General features: G+C 35.6%; 1 protein-coding gene across 1 annotated transcript in view; it reads left to right on the top strand.

Moving 5' to 3' along the window:
* LOC139767927 (uncharacterized) overlaps positions 1–16865 on the top strand; it is a 96773-nt gene that overhangs the window by 8007 nt on the left and 71901 nt on the right. Inside the window, exon 2 of the mRNA XM_071697678.1 lies at positions 15784–15874. Within this exon, the coding sequence (XP_071553779.1) occupies positions 15790–15874 (85 nt within the window). The 5' untranslated portion in view covers positions 15784–15789. The remainder of the gene's footprint in view (positions 1–15783; positions 15875–16865) is intronic.

Genomic DNA, 16865 nt, shown 5'->3' on the forward strand with positions numbered 1-16865 from the left:
TATGACTTCCCTTTCTAAACGCACGAGATCTGAGCGTGATGAATCGCATTGCTCTTTCGGCTTTAACTTCCTTATTCTGTTATAAACCAATATGCCCGAGTAATACTTTCTTATCGAAACATTGAGAAGCAGATGTTAGAGTTACGAAATAAGATTTAAAGATTTCGAAAAGAAAATTATTACTCATATATTATAAATTGCGTATTTTTAAAACGAGTTAAAAGTTCTGTTATAGCTTTTATGTTCATCCAATAAATTCAAACGGAATGACGTTGTCTGACTGAGTAAATCTGTTATACTAGAGACTATCAATTAATTTCTATCGTCATCGCGTTAACCTTTTAATGGCATTTCTTAAATCGCTACAGGATTCTATGTTTATAAGCCAAGTATTTGAAAAGGCGTGAATGTTTCATAAGTTTTAAGTTCTATCGCAAACTTGCTCAACGACCTCCCCTAATCGAGAAATCCTGCTCACAGATGAGTTTTATGGGAATTCCTACAGATTTTACGACTATCCCTTTGAAAGGTGGTCAAATTAATCCTACACGAAATACCACACATTCTCAACGGAGATCTTCGAGAACTCGTCTTCGAAATATTTTTTAATTCACGACGTAATTAAGAAAACCGCATTTTTTAGCAATCTAAATTTTAAGTAAATTATTCATTGACTTAGGTCAAAATTCACGTGGCTTGTTAGGAAATTCGTTATTAAGTTAATGTCAAGTTCGCCGTTATCTATTCACGAGAATCTTAGTCTTTTGAATAACCTACTAATAATATTTCTTCCATAGTTTTAGTCTGTATAAATTAATAAATGTCAGCTCAAAAATATAATAAGATCACAAAGAAAATTATCGAAATATTGGTATTCAAGAGTATTCGGTTCACTCAAATATTTCTCTCCTCTTCCTCTCTGTCTCTTTTTCTCTTTTTCTTCACTATTAATAACAATTTGTTATCTAATATTAAAACTTTCAACTATTCATATTGATATCAAGTTATATAATATCTTAAAGAGAACGATCAACGAAGTTCAAGCAAATCGAACATTTCCCCAGGTCAGGAGAACAGCACGAGCGTTAGCGCGATAGGTCAACTATAGTTCTAAGGTGAATGCACTGAGGAATATGTCGCTGTATTGCGTCTTCGTATAACTGATAACGTGAATAGTGTGGTTGTGAGAGCATGTAGTAGGGCAACATATGCGTCAACGATTCATCGTCCGATGTCGATCAAAACGCATCTATATAGTTAATCGATCTAGAAAAAACTGGTTTTATCGAATAAATACTTTAATTCTGCTGCATTTTGCTAAATTGTATTAATTCTATAAATACTGCTGGCATTCTCATCGGGATAATTAAATCCACATAATTTCAGATTTTAAATTTCTATAATTTAAAAATATTTGAAAACCTGATACCTGATAAAAGCACGGCTAGTTAGACAAAGATAAAATTAATTCTTCGATACATGGTAAACTAGTGATTTAAAATATTCAAATACAAAACTATTAATGTCGCAATTATCGCAGTTACTTTCAATCTTGACGCAATATTACCGGATATCTAGTTTCAATCAATTCAAGGATTCGTGTTTATGCATAAAATAGATTATGCAAGTTTCAGAACTTTTAATTTTAATTTAAAACCGAGATTAAACAATCTCTAGTTCGTCACAGAATTCGGAACATGATTCTATTTATAATTTTATAAATTGTGTAATACAGAAAATATTTAAAAAATTAAGATGCAATAACGATATATTATACTCATATACATATACATATATACGTACATCAGAATTGCACATGACATATAAACAAAAATCTGTCTCGAGTTCCGTTATAGATATTGCCGGTAATATTTCTTGTGTTTGGGATACTTCGTTTTCATAAACGGTAATATCTTTATGACATTTTATATATGCCAATAATCGATCAATCTTTCACACTCTCTATGTGGAAAATAATATCGACCGATTCGCCGGAAGTAGAACGCAAGTGAATCCAGCGGCAGTCGCTGGACACGTTTTGTTGTTCACCTGTTACCGTCGCGACTGGCTTATCCCTATACCGTGCATGGACATACGTGTTGCTCTAGCTGCAAAACGCGAGGCGCGAGTAAACGAAGAGGAACGTAATGGAAGAGGAAGGTAATGGTGAGGAAGGAGGACGCAGGTGGAAAGTGGGGGATAGACGGTAAACTGTGACCTTCCACCTTCGGGCAGGTGCAACATCCTGCCGTCTCTGCTATCCTGCTCGCCCACGCTCGCGGAATTCACCTGAAAAGGAAATCTCCCTCGGTCGCGAGCCGCCGCGCGTTTCACCTGTTTGCGATGCGCGCGAGACGAATCGTTATCGCCGTCTCGTCGCTGCCGACGACGACAATGTCAGCGCAATCGCGTGGCTTGTGCGTCACGTTGCCGCGATCTTCCCTCGGCAGCTACGGCCGCTTGCCTGCTTTCCTGATACCCGTTAGCCGTCGAAATCATTCAGACTATTTTGCGTGACGTGGTGTAGTATAGGTATACAAGTAATTTTCTACTTCAGCGCTAGTCGTCAGTTAGATAGTATGCGACGTGGTTCTTAGAAAATGAATTTATATTAATTACGATTGTTAATACAATTTCTATATATATAGAAAAATTCTACCATTATACATTACACAACATAATTACTGAATTAATATTATTTAAAGTAAATACATGAATAAGAGATTCAGTATTTTGATAAATTTTTGTAATTTTAAATTATTATTGTTGTTCTACTATTGCGATGTTTGTAGCTATAATGTAAGCAGATATAAACAAAAAGCATATTATGTACAATCATAAATATTATATATCAATAAAGATTATATACGATCGCATGAAAATAAAAAAATTGCTACGTATATTTCTTTTTATTAAATAATAATAATTTTATTAAATAATAAAATCGCGCGAATATCTAATATTGCCAGTGTATATATAATGGTCGACAATATTTCATTAAAATACTAATATTGTCTTATTTTATTTATGTAATTATGATAAATTCTTCTAATTTAATGTTTGCAACTTTTATAACTTATTAACGTAATGTAATATATTTATAGTAATTTAGAGATATTTAATTTTTTTAGAAAGAGAATCACTTTTATAATAATTTTTTTTATGTTATTCATTTATAAAACATTTCATGAGAAAACTATATGAAGCATATGTTTTTAATGTATTAATGTAACGATAATAAATCATAATTAAATAAATTTAATTAAGTTTCATTAAATTTCATTAAATTTCATTAAATTAAAATGTATTTATATAAAAATCTATTATAATATAAGAATATATATAACTTAATAAATCGAGGTTTTTGAATATTAAAATATTGATATTTCTTATTAATGTAAATCAATCAAGCCGCACAATTCTATGATCACGAATTATTAAAATTCCGCGATAACTTTTATCACGATACCTTCATACATCGACTAGCTGTCTGTGTTTAAACATAAATTTCCTGCGATATTTCGATCGAAGACAAACAACGATTCGTTCAGCAAATATATCTCAAGGCGGTCGCTAACTTTGTGCACTGCAAAATCAATTGACGCTTATTACGAAGCTTACTCAAACGCAAGATACCTGACTGTTCCCATCGGTGTTTGCGAATCTTAATTAAAACTTCCTCCGTGCCAGGAATTCCCTCAAAAGGGAAGGTAGAAATCGAACAGAAGAGAGAAATAAGAAAAGGAGAGAAACAATCTTTTTTTATATTTTTGAATAATAATGATAAGAGAGACACACGGAAACAGCTGGGGTAGATTGCAGGTATCTTAGAAGGTGGGAGGTGTGGGCGTTGAGCCAGGTAAAATGCTGCACCTCTAAGTCCCAGGCAAGCAGGCGATCGAGGAATCGGCTCGAAGGCAGGCGCAGGTTGTGCATCGTGCCGATGCCAACCTGAGTCGATGCCTTGGATCGCCGTAAAGGAACTCGAGACCGGCGTTTCCGGTGTCCCTCATTAGTCACTGTCCCGAGTAATTAGACGTTGTATCGCGTAATAACTTTCGTTCTCGTCGAGAGAACTGTACGAAATGTTGCAAACGTCTTGGTTGTTGTTGCGCGAAACTCGAGATATTGGATCTTCTGTATCTTCGTTTCGTGAACAATTATGCATGTAAGAATACTGCTTGCTCGAGGGAAACAAATCGTACTTTTGTCACTTAAAAGAAGAACGAAGAAATTCAACTGACAAAACCTATTTTTATTACAAACAGTTTATACTTTTTGTTAATAATTAAAGAAGACAAAACATTATTATCATGTTTTAGTATTAAATTAATTATCTAACTAGTTATGACACGGTTATAGTAAGGTTGCTTGAAATTAAACTATTTTACGCAATGACAGTTGTGTTTTGCGATGAAGTAATGTACTTCATCACCATTGCTTATGATTTTATAAACAGAAAAATTTTATGAAATGTTATGCGAGAATACGAAATTATTTGGAGAACACTTTAATCAGTCATACTTTTTATCAGAGTACTTTTTATCTTGAAATAAGAATGTATACGAAATATTCTTTTGCACAGTCTTAGAGCTTTTACAGATCCCTAATGTATTATCGCTATTTGTTATTTAGAATTCGTTATATCCTTGAAAGCCTGCGTCGACGCCTGCGAGTCGATCGTCGCTTTCGCGTCGGTCACGCGCATGGATGCAGGTGCAAGATGCAGCGCGTTATCCACGACCGACGTGCGCAGAGTCGCTGGTTATTGGTATCGATGTACCAGGAAACCAGGAAACGTTCGCAGGTATATTCGCGTGCCTCTCACTTGCCCGATGCGTTCTGCTTTCGCATTGTCGCGAGGACGATTGCTCGAGAAAGCCGTCTGTTATACATGAAAAAAGCCCTGCCCATTGCGATCGAACATGGCGCACTTCGCAATAATGCAATAAACGTGACAAATACGATAAAGAAATACTAAGGATATTCTTGAAGTATTGAGTAGAAATTCTTATATCTGACAGATAGTTAATTACATTGCCGTCATCATTTTAATTATGTATTTATTGGTGCGTTATGATAATATTATCCATATTAAAATCTATTATTATCATTGTGATTGTATCCAAATGACGCTATTTGACTTTCGAATGGATAAATAATGTGTAAATTGCAGGTAGCAAATATCAGTAATAATTGTGAAATCCACTACAAGTTAGTACAAAATTTTAATTATTCATCGAATCAATTATCAAGAAGAGCTATACTGGTTTTTATCAAATACATATAAAGTAACGTATTAAGTGATTAATATTCTTGATATTTTATTTAAAATTGGCTAATTGACGTTGTTTTATCAGTCTATAATGCGAAATATTTGTTTCCAAGGCTTTCAAGATTAAAAATAAATGAACAAAACAAGAAGAAGAAGTAAACGACATTGAACAAGTTTCTTTCTGAGTGTACCTACATTTTTAATAATGGAATAAGTATTTATAGTCATCTTTAAAAGCAAATTTTTTTATTTCTATGTGTCAAAAAATTTATATACTATACATGGATCTCTTGCATTATATTAAATAGTTATTACATAGACGATTAATTAACAGATTAACACATGTTTAGTGATGCAGATTTTTGTTATATTTAAAACATTTTAAACCTGCAAATTTTTCATGATTGTTTTATATAATATGATCGATTTCTACGAAATATTTGTGATGTTTATAATTTAAATAAAAATCTATTTCAAGCCTGGATCACAATTTTCTTATTAATATTACAATTGCGAAGATGAATAATGAAAGTGATGTAGAAAGGTGATTTCCGAGACTACGTCTGCTTGTATTTGCATCGCGTTTCAAAGTTACGACAGTCGGGTCTTTTTTGTACATCTCAGTGAAACTAAAGCAATGCTTTGTTCAGCAATCCAGCAAAACTTGACGATACAATAAAATAAGACCATGTTGAGTAACTTCGAAACTTTAGTGCGCTAAGCGAATACCTCTAAGAACGCTCGAATAGAACTTTATGGATTGAAAAATGAGAAGATAAAAAAGAAAGTTGCATGATGTAATTGTTCGGTTAATTGTGAATCGTTCATTGCTTGTCTGAAGTTCTTGGTATAATGTCATGTGTATGTATACATATGCATACATTCACAGATGGAATAAAAATGCATGTTTTTTAAACTATGCATGTTACATATATCTTAAATAAATTTTGGTCTTTGAGATGTCACATTTTGTTAAAAAAGTAATATTCTTTATTTGTACTAAATTTCCTCTCTTATTTTGTAATGTTTTACTAGTAATACTAATACAAAATTACACTCTCTAATACAACAATATTGTAGTTTTCTTTTAATTAAAATCGTTAATTAAAATTTTAAATTAGATGATTTGTTTTCCACAGAGATATATGTGATGTATTGTACGCGTAATTACAGTGTGGAAATTCCCTTGAATCTCCAAATTCATCAATAATCAAAGACCTTAATTTATTAAGGTATCATTCGAATATTCGCAAATTTTTAGGAAAGAATCTATTTACAATTATATCATGCACCCGCGCATATGTTTTTAACCTAAAGCTTTCTATATTCTTTTTATAATTATATGTATAAATATTTTCAAGAACATTGTAACAATGAGAATCAAACCCGACATCTTAATCAAGGCTTATTGCATGCAACTGGTAAGATATTAGATTATGTTTTCGTCTTTAAAGAAAGGAGGAAGTAAACACGTTAAATTATAAATCGTTATTTATATAGAAAAAAATATATGAAAGTTATCAGCTCTAGAAGGCCGCGATAGATAACGGATTAATTAAAGAAGTTTGAAAGATGACGTAAGCAATCTCGAGCAATTGCACTGTGACTCGCTCATAGGCACTATAAAGCTGTCCCTGGAGAAATCCAGGCTCAGGTGAGCTCCCGGGACAGGTGTATCGATCAGGTGGTTAATTAAACGCCGTACATCTCTAACCCATGCGGTCCCTCCAACCCCAGGTCCTGCGGTCCTGCTACTCCTGAAAACGCGCGGCTGCTCGCAGTTCTCAGAGCAAACTGAAACCCGTCACCGAGCGAAGTAGAGAATCGGTATTTCCGCCAATCAACAGGTGGTTTTTCATCGTACGTCCGCGGGTAGCAGGAGAGCGAGGGGGGGAGGAGGGACTGTAACGAAGTATCCTTCCGATTGTGAGCTCCTGAAAATTAAACCCGAACCTTCCACTCGATGCGACGCCGATCGATTATCGCAAGATCGGGCGCGGCACTCCTCGGCAGTTAATTTTACATCATGAGAGTATTCGATCGCCTACGGATTGCGAGCGATAATTGGAATGCGAGGTTCGTGCGTGATGCTGCGAAGTTATCTGTCTGACAATGAGAAAAAGGCGCCGTGAGAAAAAGGCCATGTTACGGGGATCTTTTTTATTAAACTCACCGGTAACAATTGTCCGAGTGTTAGAGACAACGCGATTTTCTTGTTATCAGAGTTAAGAAATAATTGCGATTTATGACGGATAATACTGTCACGATGGCGATTTTAAGTTGTTAAAATCTTATTAATCATTACATTGATTTTTTAAAATATACAAATTCCTGCCATGATCAATACACTAAAAAATAAGTTATTTTAATATATTTTTGTATGTTATACAAAAAATAAATTTAAAACCAATTTTAAAAGTACAGACAAAATAGACACGACAAATATAAAATTCTAAAAATAATAAATAAATTCTATAAAATAATAAATAAAATCTAAAAAAAATAAATTATATATACTTTTTTTTTAAATAAAGATGCAATTTGTAAATTAATCGTGGTTGCCCCTGACGAACTATATTATAAATATTTTTCCACATCATATAAATGCACGCTTTGAATTAATTTTATATCGAGCAAGAAGACTTTTCGCTTTACACGCGAAGTAAAGATTCATTCGTGGCGAGGTCGGTTAATTGTTTCTCGGTTTACTTTCTATGAGAACTGCGTGCCTGGCGTACAGTTAATTGTCTCCATGTGCACGTGTCGTGCGGGAGCACACGACACCCTCTTCTCTCCTCATTCCTGTTGCAGACTTGCGGTAAACTCATTAATTCACTTTCGAAGTAGTCGTCATTTATTTACGATTATAGCGTCTCTCCGCAACGTTTCCCCCATGCTTGCTTTAAACTGGTGGCAACCGAGCAACTCTTAAGTTACGTTAAATGTTATGTTGATCCTAAGTATTTTTTTTCTAAGCAATTTATTTCGCTAACAGTTTTATTTTCTATCGATCTATACATCCGTGTTTCTTGCAGTTAGTTTACTCGTTCTTTAATGAATTTTTCATGAGTATTAAGCTCCCTTAGTCGTATTATTATTAGACAACAATTGCATGTAAATTGCCATTTAACTTTGTTAATATGTCGGGAAATAGTTTCTAACAAGTAGGGCAGACTAAAGACAGACTAAATAGTTAAACTGTATTCAGCGCACTATCAGACGCTCGAGGGAAGGTGTGTTTTAATTGGATTAAAGTTGGATTTTCGCTCGCCATTCTGGCATAAACGATACCTTTGGGGCATTGTACGCTGAATCTACTTTTAGGCGCAAGATACTCTTAAACCGCCACGATAACCCGTGAGCAAAAGGGAAAAGAGAGAGAGAGAGAGAGGGGGGAGGGCTAAAGGCGTACACTTTGAAGTAGATCAAAGGAAAATGCGAACTCTTGGAAACGGCTCCCATGGGACCAAAGAGCAGCGCCTGTAAATGCATTTTCCGCTTTCTCGGTTATTCCGGATTATTACACGCGTCTCGGTGAACTCGTGCGAGAGAAACGAGCGCGTCGACACGCGTCGGAACGCTGCCGTGATGCGCGAAAAATTACTTGCAGCTCGCGCGTCTATACATCAAATTTATTATTCTATTATTAAGCTGTGCTAAATGTATCCTTCGCGGTAATGTCAAATCTAACGTTAAAATTTTCAACTGGTAACATTGTCAATAAATCAAGACGATTGTTGCGACTATAAAATTCTGTAAAATTCGTAACTGTTTCTTAGATTGTATTGAAGAATTTACGTTGTTATATAATAATATCTTCTCTGGTATATCTTGTTTGTTATGTATCTTCAAAATCTCATCCCCCTCCCAAACTCGTATCGACATGTATCTAGAATCAGTGCAGCGCGAGCGGTAGAGTGATGTAATGGAAAAAGGGCGGGTCCTGAGATGGGGTGCGGAACAAAATAACGTACAAAAAAAGGAGTAAGATAACGGCGAATCCTTCGATGTGTCTGACTAGGTGCACCATTTTATCACTCGTGCACTCCTCTGTGCACCGTGCGATCCACTATAATACGTTCTCCACTTCCACCGGAAATAAACTGGCGGTACGTAAGGGCGCGTCTCGAGATAGTCCATCGCGACCGCGACAAAAGGAAACAGAGGACGAAATACTTGTCGTATTTCTTTATTGCTTGCTTCGATCCTATCCGCCTTCGAAATAGATACTAAAAATATCTCTCATGTATTTCTTAATCTATATTCTACAATGCAATAAATAAATAACAGAAAATTAAAAATAGCACTCTAGCTTTTTAATAATTCATATAATGTAATATTATTACATAAAATTGTTGTATTTTTTAAATAAAAAATGTTGTTTTGCGTTTATGCAATTTTCTTTTACTAATATCATAAATCTTATCTATAGCAGCATATAACTTATATGTGACCGCCACCATTAAAGCGTCATCACTGATTAGAAAAAATATTATTTTAGTTTGCTTTAAATATATCGGCTCTCATTTTAAAATTTCTATATTTATTCTGCTTTTTTAAAACCAGAAAATGACATAGCTAGCATGTAACTATTATGCAAACACTGTTGCGCATAGCATTACTGACGACGTAGCTAACATCTCAACGATCACGTTCTTTATTATTCAAACCGCCATTTATTTTCCCTTTGACTTCATTTTTTTTTCAACCCCCTTCGACTACCTCGCTTCGCCAACCTTAAGTACACGTCGACGTGCGCGTGGCCAGGAGAATTTCGAAAGGCATTTGGTACAAATAAGGAATTGTCTGAAAAGACATGGTCTGAAGGACGAGCATATACGCGAGGGAGGCATAGAATCGATGCAGGGAGGAGGACTTGTTCGAGGGTGGTTATGGCACTCTTCTACTCGACGCCTCGCATTTTCTATTTCCTCCTGCCGCTCCCTTCTTTCCTACCGAGGAGAATCTTTCCCCTCCGCGCGAGTAAATAGGGAGAGGAGACGCGGCCGCAGATATCCGCGCGTATCGTCGCTAAAGCTTTTCCCCGGGAACATCGTGAAGAGAACGGCTCCGGTTTACTTCCCGATATCGGCCGGGCGTAAGACGGCTTTGTCGCTCGTGGATCGATTTTGCCGTCATTTGTGCCACGACGGATTATTCGCTTCCGTTCCCCTCCCATTTCTTAGAATTATTTCTGTTAGCTATCCGGCGAGGTCGGAATCGAAGGTTCGTTACGATTTGATCCCTAACCGGAATCCCAATGTCTGACCCGAGCCAATTTTTCACAATGACTCTCGGTCAGTGGTAAGAAAGCTGTGGATTGAGGTAACATTTGCGGTAAAATTGAAAATGAAACTCGCAACTTCGTTCAAATTCACTTTAAGATAGAGAAGTGACATAATTTTAAAATGTATTTATAATCTCTGACATTATTGAATTTTCAATATTTTATACCAATTATCATGAATAAAGATTTCATGTTGATACATATCAAAATCAGAATTTATTAAAATTAAACGAAGAATTTATTAAAATTTCAATATATTCGCTCGATCTAAATCGTATCATTGTAATTGCATTAATTAATATATGTGAGAAGCTGGTAAACGAGACTACATCACTACATAATAGAATCTATGTAAACTCGCTAGGATGTCCGTAACTGATACGCTTCCGTGCCGAGAGAGCTAATCTTAATGTTTCATCGCGTATCGATCCCTTGTGAATCTCTGTATGTTTGCCTTCATCTACCTTTCTCTATACGATTTTCCGTTAGAAATTGAAGGGTAGCGTTGCCATCGTACATAAACAGTTTCGCGTTCACCGTCGTCCTGTAAGCTTTCGAGCTCGCGCGACGATTACGGTGCAAAAATGTAGCGCGTTATTTTCACCTTTTTCTCTCTGGTTCCGACAATCGTTTATATTTATACCCTGTGCTTAATGTTGCTTCCGGCGCGCAATAACGACAAAGCAGACGGGCGATAGCAAAGCTTAAGAATGACGTTATGGCAACGGTGAGATAATAACGAGAACTGCGGTTCCTATAGAGTGTGGCGTAGCAAGTGCACGGATGTACGGAGGGGATGCTACCGCGAGAGAGAAGAAGCAAGAAACTTTTTATGAGAGAAGAAAACTGAACTTCCATCTTTCTCTGGTTTTATCCTTCCGTCCGTTCGCACCTTCCTTAATTCTCGCCTCTCCATGAGGATAAGGCGAAACGGAGGTTGCCGAGACCGTCATTAATAACTTTTAGTATCGTTCGCAGCTCTGGGAAAGTCATTCCCGGATATTTGTTCTACTACAATATCACTGGGTTAGATAGTGCTATTTATTATGGTTATTGCTGCCATACCATTGTTAATAATCCTCTAATCCCATGAGTGACGTGAAAATTGTTTACTTTAGAGTTTATTTTGCGGAACGCTGCATTTTGCTACATTGCGTAATTTTCAAGGTTGAATTTCAGAAAGTGTTAAAATAAAAATAAACGTGTGAATAATTGTATTAAAGTAATAAAAGTAAATTAAACCTGTTCGTTGTTATACTACTTGTGTGATAAGATATAAGATTGCCTTTATAATTATATAAAAAAATTGTAATTCCCATAATTTAATTTTATTTTTTTTGTGAAACATTGCCCAGTTTTAAAGTATACCAGGTATGTTTTGTCGTGCTTTGTTTCTTATCTCTCTGTTTATTGCGCGGTTGCTGTTTCATATACATTGCCATTTATTTAGCGTTATCCAAATTATCAAAAGTTGCTACTATAAGATTCTTGTTTCTATTGTGGCTTTACTTTAAGAATAATTAACACTAAGACATTAAATAAATTAACTATTATAGACTTTTTAATAATTTCATACATAAACCGATATTCACAATTGAATTAAAAGTTCAAATCAAGTTAATAATCGATTTATATTTTACGGTTATTATAAAGATTTTGTGACGAGTCGAAAGTATTAATACACTAATAATTTTAATCTTTATAATAAAAATTCTTCTATATTTTATATTTTGCATTATAATTATATTTTTTTAATGTTTTATAAATATCGTGTATTCACGCACTTATAAACAATGTAGTTTTTAACAGCCAAAGAATGAATATAAATATACGTATGTTTGTGTGTGTATATCGTCATTTCTCACTCTTCAAGAAAGTGCATTTCTCTGCAATAAATGAAGACTTAGTTTAATCTTTGGAGAGCTACTTAGCGAAAGGAAGTTTGTTCGATCGAAAGGCTTTCTTGTGGAAGGACCGGTTGGCCTACCACCTCAGTGACGAAGAGCCCTAATTATTACTCAGCCGGACACAGTAGGGTCGCTCGCGGAAATTCGTCTCGCAAATCTTTCTACTTTCTACTTTCGTCGAGTCTATTGGCAATGCTTCCCTTCCTTTTTCTTTTGTCGTCTGTTTTCATTCGAGATTTACGAGATTCGCAAGGCCTGAACTTTTATTCTCTTTCTGAAGATTATTGTTGTTTACAATCAAGTTTATTATTTCTTAATTAATACTTAAAATTTAAAACTATATTGGTTAGTTCAATTTTTAATGCTATAAATAAAAAACTGAATTGAAAATAATGCTGTTTAATTGTCTGTAAAGAGTTATTATTTAATGTCTTTCTTCTAGCAAAATACTTTTTTATTCTTAAACGAGATAACTGCTGTAACTACCTTAAATTTTTACATATATGCCTTATGGTATGCGTATATTATGTTTTCGCATTATTATGAATATATGTACAAAGTAGATCCGTGTGTTTCCAGCACTGATAACTGAACTTACCGAAATTATACTGCTTTCAAGCTTAGTAAGTACCAAGAACGTACTTACTAAGACACTTAGACGAAACATTAATTACAACAGGTAAAGTTACTTACTGCTTTTAACTTGAATATACTGCTTAAGTGGCCGTGCAGTTTCCAATTTGTGATGGTGTCGATTGAAATCTGTATATTAAATAAACAAAATAAAGAATCGCACTACCGTATACAGCGTTGAATGTGAATGATTCAAATGCGAATACACTTGAATAATCAGAATATTGTCATTTCGTTCTTAAGAAGCTATCTAAAATGATTCGCACGTACGTATTTTATTGATAGACGGTGAGAGAAAAATAATTCTGGGATCAGCGAATCCAGAGATTCAGAAACTCAATGATCCGACGACCCGAGAATACGTTTTATTTACCTCCGTAGAACGGGTTCTAAATTTCGCGTCCCGGCGACGGCACTAAAGTCGCCCTTTCCCACTGCGATGAAAAGGGATGGGGAATATTTTCGAGCCGGCTAACCATGAAACGAGATACGTGGAGAAGTTGAGGCAGGTATATAGTGATCGATGAAGGTTCGAAGGATCCTCGAAGGCGGGGGTTGCCACTTCGCGCCCGAGTATCATTTCGTCGTCGGGCGCGTGTGAACGTGTGTGTGCGTACGCGAGGTCACGTGTATTCGTGTACTCTTGGTCGAGATGATCCTGGGGTTGAGAGGAGGACCTGCACTTCGAGTACTAGACGATGTTTTCCTTTCGAGGGAGAATAGGAACTTTTACGCTGCTCGTCTGGGGGATTTCCCCGGAAAGGGCAGCTTCTTCGATAGATAAGCCTTCAGAAGGGATATATATCCACCGCCTCGAGGAAGGAGATGTCTATCCTTCGGACACACTCTGGCTCGCTCCTTCACGAAATGTATGTGAGTGGATGAAACGCGAGAACGGCTGCAACGTTTTCCAAAAACGCCGCTAACAATAACGTGCCTTTAATCTTCTTGTAATCTTAAGAATGCCGATTTGAGCTTATTCGGCATACGAGTTGCAAATATAATTAAATTTGAATAAAAAATAAATTCTTTGGTTAATCAAATTTAACTTAATTTAGAAATAAATTGTTTATCTAATTTGTTTATACGTTAGAGGGTATAAAAATACATATATAATTCTTCGATTTTTAAATATATGTATGAAAAAGTAATATAAAATTATACATGCTTTTTTCAGAAATTTGATAAAATATTCTGACAAATAGTTTGCTTAATAAAAATTGCGATTCAAAATGCGAAAACAGATTTTTAATAAATCTACCGTGAGCGTTAATGTCAGTCGATATTTTTTTATATCTTCGGATCTTTGCCTCAGCAATTTGCTGGGCGATTTCAGTCTAGAAACGATTGACGTTCTCGAGTTGACGTTCCAGTATATTACGTCGCGAAACGAGACGAGAACGATCGGCGCGTATTCTTTCGGAAGCAGCGATAAAATGCGCACGCAGAAGCACGCTGGTGTCATCATGACAACGAAATCCCGTTAATTTCACGGCTAAACCAATCGTGTCGTCATCTCACGCGGAGAAAACTTTTCCGCGCTCGGCTGCCGAATAATATTCGTGGAAACTGATATAGAGATCCGAATACGTGCCGCGCAGAAACGTTTGTCGAATGAAATATATATCTTCTGCACAGTCAAAATCCTCAAAGAAATATTTTATAACATCTCCGTGCATGTGCCCGCCGGAAACCCGGAAATATTCAGCCCCGTGTTCCATCGTCGCGAATCCTATACTCCGTATACTCTTTCTCCCAGTTTTCGATTATCCGCGCGATTGCCACAAAGGATTGTCTCCGTCTCGATGGTTGAGGAGCATTATCCCCTCAGCGATTACGGAGCTAGGTCGATGATCCGGCGTAGTTATAGAAACGTACAAATACAACCATCGATCTTTTTGCTCAAACTATAAAGCCGCGAGTGAATACATTTGTTCTAGCAGTGGCAAAATAAAAATTGAAGTTGCGCTATGAATTTCTCAAAGATTGACAATCTATTAAAAAAGTTGTGAAAGATATACAATTATCAAAGACTCGTTGTATTCAAAGTAGCAGAACAGTTGGGCGATATTATTGATGTCAAAGGCATCTCGTGTATTTCGAAGAGTTAAATCGTAAAACAGACAACATAAATTTAAAACTTTTATAAATTAAAACGCTTATCCTTTTGTGGGCGGCAACTTCGCCACAACAAGTACAATAATGGATCGGAAGAAACGCAACGGGAAACGATAAGTTTTCGTAAGGAAACGACGACGCTCCTTCCGAGCAAGCAAAAGCGACCAGAATTTATTGTGATAAACTTGCTTTATACATATCTGTATGTATAGTATATGTATATATAGATCCTGTTCTAACTATTTTATGCTACCTTAACCGAAATTTAAAGTAGACGTTTCCAAGATCTTAACAGAACTGAATTATCAAAATTTTGTAAACTTTTAAAAACTCTGTAATTGGGTAAGCTATTGCATGCATATTAAATCGAATAAATCAAGAAATGTTGATTTCATACGTAATTAAATTTCCTTATAATACTTATTTTATGTTTTACCTACTAAGAGTAAAAGATCATGCAAAAGCTGCAGTAACATTGCAATCGTAAAGAAACTGTAATGTGCTGTACGCCGCGCCATTGAATTCTTAATTAAACCTATTTAGGATATCGCTTCTTATTTCAGGTCGAAATGGGAACGTGCTGGTTCGCAGTGTGGGTGCTCTTCGTATGTTTCATCGGCGATGCGCGACCGCAATACAGAGATAAAAATATAAGTAAGTATTCACATCGAAATCTTTGTAATCTAGTTATCCGAGCGTTGCAATATCGTAAACGCTATTCTTAAAATATTTTAGAAAATTTTTAAATTTTTATTAAAGCTTATACTGTTTGTACATATAATGTTTGATATACGGAAGTTTTTTTACGTATTTAACATTCTCACAAAAAAATCTATCGAAATACTTGTAGAAAAAATATTCAACAATCCAGCTAATTGTCAAATCGTATCTTTTAAACGAATATATTGATCATGTGCTATAGACTGGCAATTCGTCTTACTTCAACCTCAATGAACTGTTTTAATCGTGAAAGCAAATCCTGATCCACGATTGTCTGGCTGCACAATGATAGATTATCTTTCACGCTCCGAGAAATGACGTCACTGTAGGGACTAAGTGCTCGATAAATTACCTTTACTCAGGCTCTAACATGTCCATCCGTTTTACGTAACTATCATCGGGATAGCCGTGCTCAAACGTTTCACTCGTCGTCGCGATAAATTAAACGGTTAATCGCGGAGAAGAGCGATGAGCATGCGAGCAATTATGCGGCTTGGTAAACGCATACCATCCGAAAATAACACGTCGCGTTTAAACTGGCATTGGACAAATCGGCGGATATTAAATTCGTGAAATCCACGCGTATCGCGTATGCATCGTAATTACTTTTTAGCCTCGATTCAACAACTTGTCAACGAGCAGTTAAGTGTCGCTTCATGATTCAGTCGCGTTCCGCAGTTACTGCCGCCGGAGTTAAAATAACGTACATGTTGAAAGGCTAATAACTCGCGAGACAATTTTGCTTTACTGTTTCAAACTAATCAAGTACCGGCTGTAATTCAATGTTATAAAAATAATCCGTTTTTCAATATTTTTGATATTCTATACTACGAAATAAAATGCGATATATAATAGAAAGTTTTAAACCTAGAAGGCTATTTGTTAATGTTTTAATCTTAACTATGTAAGAAAAAATGTCCAGATA

Source organism: Temnothorax nylanderi, unplaced genomic scaffold (assembly GCF_030848795.1).
Source record: "Temnothorax nylanderi isolate EJ_2023f unplaced genomic scaffold, tnyl_v1.0 TNYL_tig0002_pilon, whole genome shotgun sequence".
Lineage (NCBI taxonomy): Eukaryota > Metazoa > Arthropoda > Insecta > Hymenoptera > Formicidae > Temnothorax > Temnothorax nylanderi.